Raw genomic sequence first — 7,624 nt, 5'->3', positions numbered from 1 at the left:
TCAGACTCCGGCCGTACGGTTTTTCACCTGCAGCTCCGAGTGTCCAAGTCGTCTCACGCGTGTGACGAGCCGACAACGCCAAAATTGTGGTGGGAAAAGTGTGTTTGAATAAACAGCTCAGGCAAACACTTTTCTTTCTGTGAATTTTATTCAAGTCTTCTGCAGAAGGAACTCACGGGGACACATACACATCAGAGAGTATCATCCGAGTGAGCTGCAGTGTAACCGCTCATGCAGCTTTTATCTTTGTCTCAGGGTCAGAGTGCTATAATAGAGGAACATGGTGTCTTTCAGTGTTCCCTTGGGGACTCTCAATCTGGATCTATAGAAAGTCACCCGTGTCCAAGGTACATGTGGTGAACCCCTTAAAGTCCTGACCCCTCTGGACATATGTTAAAGTATCACACACATTTACCTTCCATTGACCCCATACCCAAGAGGCTGGAGGCCCCTAGTGAGATTAGTTACATGGCAGCGTTTTATAGATGGTTATCATGAAATTTCCATTACAAAACTGAATAATGAAGAGCGAGCCACACACGGATTTACAGATTTTTTTTTTTTGGTATGCTTGCCTCAGGTGTTGAAAACAAGAATTGCTGTCACATTATTCAAACAAGTTAAATGTCTGTTACAGTAATCTAAAGGCATGAATGATCGTCTCCAGTTCGGCCTCTGACACCAGGATATATTCCAAGTTAACTAACTAATCGTTTAGAGTGAAACTCAAAGAAAATCACTGAATCTAAAACAACACCTAAAGTCCTGAAGACGAGTTTAAAGCACCAATATTCTGCTTAGTGTTAGAGTACGATGACTCATTCTGTTGAACCTGAGTTTAAAAGGAATCTCTTTCTCTGCCACGCTGATTGTGTTCAGGCATGCGCTTAAATACATCTCGTGTGTGAATGTAGATCTCTACTGCTTCCTTTTCATCAGTTTTCTGTGTGTCCTCTTCCGCAGAAAGCTCATCCTCTCCCTTGTCCTCTTTTTAAATCTCTACACCATCAGACTACCCTTGGTAGTCTGTAGCAGTGTATTTTTCTCTTTGTCGTAAAAGCATGGACACGGCCCATTTGGTAATTTTCTATACTGACACTGGGCTGGCCCAATCACATCTCAGAGCAGATAGAGATTATTATCAGCCTGTTGCTTTGGCAGGCAAGCCTGTACATGTGAGTCCTTAAGCTACATTCAAAGAAGTTATACTTGTATCATTAATTAGATGTATCACATATTCTACTCCTACTTTGAATCGCACATTTTGATGTCCTGTGTTTGGAGATATCTTGGGTATTGATCAATGTTGGATGTTTAAAATGTGGTTCGTTCTGTGTTGATGTGAGATATTATGAAACACACCTAGTATGTTGACTTGACCCAACTTGCCCAGATTTGGCAGTTACAGATGCCAAAGGAAGGAGCCTCTCATGAGAGAATGTATGGATAAGACACTCCCTTGTCTCAGAAGAGCAGCAATATATCATCGTCACCCTGCTGCATGTTGTCACTGGCCATGTTTGAGGTTTGGCTGCAGAGGACAAAACATCGGACTCTGGAGGAGGAACTCATTCAGGTGGTCTGGCAGATTTTCCGGGTACATTTAGTCAGATTCCTTTTTTCTTTTATGTAGAACGAATTAAACAGATAAATGAACAAGCAGACAGCTTTGGACTGTAGGTGGACAGAATACTGAGGTTAAACCAGTTAGGGTTGATTTCCTTTGGGCTTTTTACTCTCTAAAATACTATTACTAGTATTTTAAATTCATTCGGTGGGAACTGTTGGGCTTCTGTAAATATCATCATAGAGTACAGTCTAGACCTGCTCTTTTATGAAAAGCGCTCTGAGATAACTGTTGATGTGATTTGGCGCTATATAAATAAAATTGAATTTAAATAAAATTAGGTAAAGAAAGAATAATGATTAATAATTAATAATAATTAAAAACCTGCTCTTTAATAACCTGATCTCTCAAACAACACGTTTCACTCTGAAGAATGGAAGATTACTACATTACCAGCAGCTCACAGGACCAAAGCTACGGTTACAGCAGCACCACCTCCAAATACCACATTGACCCTGTACGTGTGGTGACATGCATAATCGTTGCTGTCGGCCTTCCTCTGACCCTGGTGGCCATCTATGCTCTTTATTCTATGGTATGTACATTCTGACTGAGAGTTATTTATTTCCTGTCTGTGTGGTGTGTCTGTCCTACAGTCTGTCTGTCTGTAAAGGATCTGGATCTGGTTTGGGGGCTAGGTGTCAGGGGGCTGGGACAAAGGCTTGGAATGATCTATAACCTGACAGGAATAATTGACTCCAGAATTCAAATGTCCATGAAGCTGATTGGACCCTAAACACATGCAGTTTCCATGTGTGGCTCCATTCCAGCCCTCTCTTAAACTGTTGAGGTTAAAGAGGTGGTATTCTGCTCATTTTCAGGTTCAAAATCTTATTTAGGGGTTGTACCAGAACAGGTTTACATGGTTTAATTTTCAAAAACCACCATATTTTCTCCTCTTTTCACCCTGTGTGCTGTACGCTCTGCTCTTGAGCTACAGAGTGATGCATCTTACTTGTAGAAAATCTTTGTTGGTAGTTGCACATGCGCAGTTCCTAGGTAAGGACTACTAGCCAATCACAAGCAGAGAAGGCGGGTCGTAAGAAACAAGGTAGTGTGATCCAAATCAAAGGCGCTTCAGACTGAGACCGTAAGCTAGCAGATGGTAGAAGTTACTCACAAGTCCATGTAACCCACAGGATCTGAGTCAGTGCAGACTGTCACAGCCTCTCTACGCCTCCCCTTGGCTCTGCATTGTGTTTTGGTAGGTGTTGTGTGGTGTCGTATGGATGGAAGGAGGCACCAGAGGCTGGATTCGGGATTGTGGTTGAGACCTTCACTGCTCTTTATTGCTCCAACAATCCTCTCTGATACACAGCCAATACCTAACAGGGCACGAAAAGTAAACATAAGGCATTTATATTGTTGCAAAAATAAATCAATCTCTTACTTAAATAATATTTAGTACCAAAAATAAAAATAAATTAAATGAAGGTTAATGTACAGTCAAATGGAATACATCTCTAAAAAGAGCTTAATATAAAAACAAACTCTAAATGCAAGGTACCGAAAACAGCAAATGCCCCATCGTACATTTATTTTACTGAGATTAAATCACCTAATGGCTTACAGCACACTAGTCAGGTTAACCAAGAGACACCAACAGCAAGAAACACATGCCGAGTTAACTTTAGACTAGCAGCATTTACCAAGTCTCACAAATGGCATAAATATAGTTTAGAATGTAAACAAACAGTATCAACGCACAATTTAAGTGGATGACTGGTGCGGCCCCGCTTTAACGTACTTTAAAACTACGGTCCTGCAAGGTACAAACTGCACGAACTGCTGGACATACTGGGGAATAGACAGCGCAACAGGAAACCGAGGGGCTTACACAGGCAGCTGCCTTACATCCACAACCACACAACATCATTGTTCCACATCTTACCATCAGGACTAAACATTGAACTGTTGCCGGTGTTTCGATCTATGCTGCCCTGCCGAAAAATGCTACCATATTCAAATCGATAGACATGACTCTACTCGGCCCTGCTCCGTTTTCCATTGCAGGTAGTACCCAGAGATAGTACGTAGCAGGTCGTCATAGCGACGCCACACACAACTGCCGCGGCATAATGTTCAATGCGACACACACCCCAGCGATTCTCACAGCTCTTAAATAGAGTGATCAGATGTCCTGAAAAATCCGGGACAGTCCCGAATTACGAGCAGTTGTCCCGACCCCTTTCCTGTTTGTCCCAAAAATTAGACCTAACATGAGTTTTGATTATAGTCTAATTAAACATTAAATACTGATCGTTGTAGGGTTCTCCTGCTCCAGCAGGGCTTGCAGGTTATCTGGACATTGTGTCAACAGCGTTGTTACAGCCACAAAGTAACACTCGTGCTCTTTTCCCCTTTTTGTTTTCTTGTGGTTAGTGGAAGTTACAGTCACGAGGACAGGGAAAGTGAAGCTTCAGGCAGCCACGGCGGAGAGACCTGACACGTGCGTTACGCAGACATAACTTGGAGGCAAGTTCTTTGCCTCCAGTTCTTATTTGTGCCATCCTCCCTGAAATGCTGATTCAAGTAGGAGAGAGGCTCACCTTGCAAACACAAACATGAGCCTCAAACTGCGACTCCGGTCTGGATAAATCCAGCTCATGTGTTTGAGCCAGAATGCTTCATATCTGTGGCTGAAAAACTGCTGCAGAAGCTGCAGGAAATCTGGCCCTTAGTCTTGTTACTGCAGTGATTGGCCAGTGGGTCATATCTGAGATTCCTGTTGGATGAAAAAGTCAGAAATGGCTCTGAGTGCAGCTGCTGGGCAGAGCAAGATGACAGATTTGGGAGGAGGTGGACTTCACAACATGTTTCCAACGGCTTGTTGACTTTTACCAATGTTTTCCTGCAGGTGAGAAGAGATCAAGTTGCTCCCATCTACCTCATCAACCTTCTCATTTCTGACATCCTTCAGTTCTGCTGCATGATCGTTTGGGTGGCACCAAATATTCGTGGACAGATATCTGACATCTTCTTATATATTCACTTCTCTGCTCTGTTTGCCAGTATTTGCTTCATGGTCTGCATCTCCCTGGAAAGGTATCTATCTGTCTATCCAGTATGTGTGGAGCTCCTTCTGTGTCTGAACATTATGTTAGTTTATAACTCTGAAGCTCCTCAAAGACTTTGTGTCCATCTTGTATTACAGGTATTTGGTCATCGCCCACCCACTGTGGTACCGCTTCAGACGAACCATCAAGACCTCTGTGGTGGTCAGTGTCCTGGTCTGGGTCCTGCCACTTCTCTTTTTGTTCATTTGTTGGCTTTATGGTGTGAATCTACACACACTCTTCACTGTCCTCCTCGTCCTCCTCCTCCTTCCCTTCCCTCTGTTAATATTCTCCCTGGTTGGGACCCTCAAAGCCCTGTCTGCTTCCATCTCGGTCCCCTCTGATGAAAAACGACGAATTGTGGGAATTTTGGTTCTGGTGCTGCTTATTTACACTCTGCTGTTCCTGCCCACGATCATTTTGTTATTGGGAGGATATCACAGGACCCTAGAACTCCTGTATCTCATCTTCATCAGGTTGAATCCTCTTGCAGACTTGTTCCTGTATGTGTTCATGAGGAAAGGGTTCATAGACAAGCTTTTGGCCTCTGTGTGTTGCTGCAGAATGGACAGCAATGATCAGCAGTCCATCAGTATGAATGATGACAACATTTCCACAGTCAGCTTCATGTATGCAGAGAAAGGGGAGAGAGAAGGGGAGGAAACAGGAGGAGAAATGGAGGCCAATAGAAAGGATAGAGACGAGACAGATCCTGTCATCTACTGAGACCATTTCCAATAAGACACCTAACTGTAGAGAGCAGGAAGCACTGTTTGGACTCTGCTGTGGGAGAAGTGGCTGCTGGGAAATGTTTTGGTCAACTTGCTCTGGTTCACTGTGATGGCTTCAACACATGGAAATAAAATGTGTTTTATTAGTTTGGAGCTGGAAGTTGATGTCTGTCATTATTCTCCTTTAATCCCAGAAGCAAAGCAGATATTTTAGATGAACTGAGCTCATTCTAGCCGCCTCGCTGTCTTCTTCCTAAATCTTTATTTGGACTGTTGTTTGGATGTTTTACACAGGGAGAGCATCTCAACACGTCTTTAGCACTTTGTACTTTTTAAGTGTAATTTCTGCTGTTTTAGTGGTAGGCATGCTGCTGTTTAGGATGGGATTCAGAGCAGCTGTTTTGCAGCACCTGTTGTGTGCTTGGCAATCTGGATAAAATCTTAAACCACAGTTTATGTCAGTTTCTATGAAATTGTACATTTTCTGGAAATCCAATAAAAATCAGTTTGTAGACCAAACTGTGAATGTTTGTCTTTGAGCAACTCACTGTTACCAGGAGGCATCCTGCACTTTCTGAAGTTTTCAGACTTTTTTAGATAAGAATTTGGGGCAGAAATGATAAAGTGTGACAGGGACAGTCACAACAGATCAGACCAACATGTTTCAGTAGAAGTTAGTAAAGTCTACTGTATGTTTCCCCTTTTTAACCTTTAGCTCATTATTAGCTGAGATCCAACAAGAACAAGCAGATTTCCCAAACTGTCAGACTGCTTCTTTAAATACCTTGGCTTTCTGCAGGGGACACTTTGAAAACTACAAACTGCATTTCTGGAAGATAAACTGCTAAAAGCTTAAAGTAATGACTTGATCAGCTGTACAGTGAACACAGTTATGATGATTAACTCTACTTGCTTTCATCTGTCAGAAGTTTGAGAAGCCGACAGTAAAACAAGAAGCTGCTGCAGGGGACCACAGACACCATCTGGTAACTGACAGATGAACAAACTCTGCAGCACTTTGAGGCTGTCATCTAACAGCTTTCACACTCTGAACAGTGGGTTTTCCTTTTAGCATACTGGATGGTTGATGCTGGTTGTAGCTCTCTACGTCTTTAACCGTGTGTTGAGGTAAGGGCTGCTTCATGCTGCTCATCAGACTGGACTGACAGGTAAGTGAACAGGGGACAGTTTCAGGACATGTTCTCATCTTCCTCACTGAGGAACGTGTTCCTGTCATAATGCAAAACTTGAGGACTCAAAGGCAGACTCGGAACAGTTTGAAGGGGTAACAAAGGGGTTTTATTGATAGGTTCCAACAGGGCAGAATGGAGAACACGGAGGAGGGGAGTTAGTCCAGGCAAGATGTGAGCAGAGCGGGGTGGCGTTCAGCAGGGTTCCCGGAGGTAGTGTGATCCTGGGCACAGAGAAAAACAGGTTAATCCAGGGAGAGACAGAAATTACAAGGACTCTTACTGGAGACGATAGTTGGCCTTGACGCATGTACCACATGTGGTTAACTGACGATCTGGCGAAGAATGTAGGAGGACTGGGGTTGAAATACTGCAGGAGCTTGATTAGTGGAATGAGGACCAGGTGCGCCGCTGGAGCCAGAGAGTGTAGCCACGCCCAGACAAACACAGACAGGGGAATACTGGCTGATACGTTTGAAAAAGGTTTGGAGATACACAAAGCCGACACAGGAGAGGAGATCAGTTGGTGTTGTGTGCAAAGTGTGGTGGAGATCATATCATACAAAATTGTAAGGCAGAGACTCCTAAGTGCCCTAACTGTGATGGGGATCATGCAGCAGGGTTTTATGGTTGTGAGCACTTTGTCCAGGCTAGGCGGGTGCAGGTTGTGAAGGATCAGAACAAAGTAACATATGCAGAGGCGGTTCAAAGAGTGACCAGAGAAAGCGGAAATGGAAGCCCTGGGGAAAGGCCGGTGCTAGGATGCAAGGTCTCTGTGCCAAATCTACCACCTGCATCTTCATCTGACATGCTAATTTTTAGTAAGGAGTCATTTTGTCTTTGTTTCTGATGGTTGTGGTGGGAGCTAAGAAAGCAACTAACCGGTCAGATGTCATAGGTTAGTGTGGGTGCAGCCGAAAGATACCTGAGTATAAAGCAGTTGCCAGAAAAGTTGCATCAATACATGATGAAAGTCAGTGTATAGACAGATCATTGTTGAAGACTAGCAGTATGGAGGAC

General features: G+C 43.5%; 1 protein-coding gene across 1 annotated transcript; it reads left to right on the top strand.

The window, feature by feature from the left end:
* Positions 1-1,400: 1,400 nt before the first annotated feature.
* LOC119887378 (G-protein coupled receptor 4-like) lies at positions 1,401-6,542 on the top strand (the record flags this gene model as incomplete). Its single annotated transcript, XM_038698190.1, has 6 exons — positions 1,401-1,597; positions 2,000-2,162; positions 4,485-4,672; positions 4,782-5,301; positions 6,341-6,400; positions 6,487-6,542. Coding segments are annotated over exons 1-6 (1,154 nt in total), but the record flags the coding sequence as incomplete, so codon positions are not given.
* Between the last annotated feature and the right edge of the window lie 1,082 nt (positions 6,543-7,624).

Source organism: Micropterus salmoides, unplaced genomic scaffold (genome assembly GCF_014851395.1).
Source record: "Micropterus salmoides isolate LMB-PRFRI ecotype aquatic unplaced genomic scaffold, ASM1485139v1 Ms_hic_scaffold_4159, whole genome shotgun sequence".
In the NCBI taxonomy this organism is placed as follows: domain Eukaryota; kingdom Metazoa; phylum Chordata; class Actinopteri; order Centrarchiformes; family Centrarchidae; genus Micropterus; species Micropterus salmoides.
Note: the sequence above shows the minus strand (reverse complement) of the source record. Positions and strands in the feature narration are given on the sequence as shown.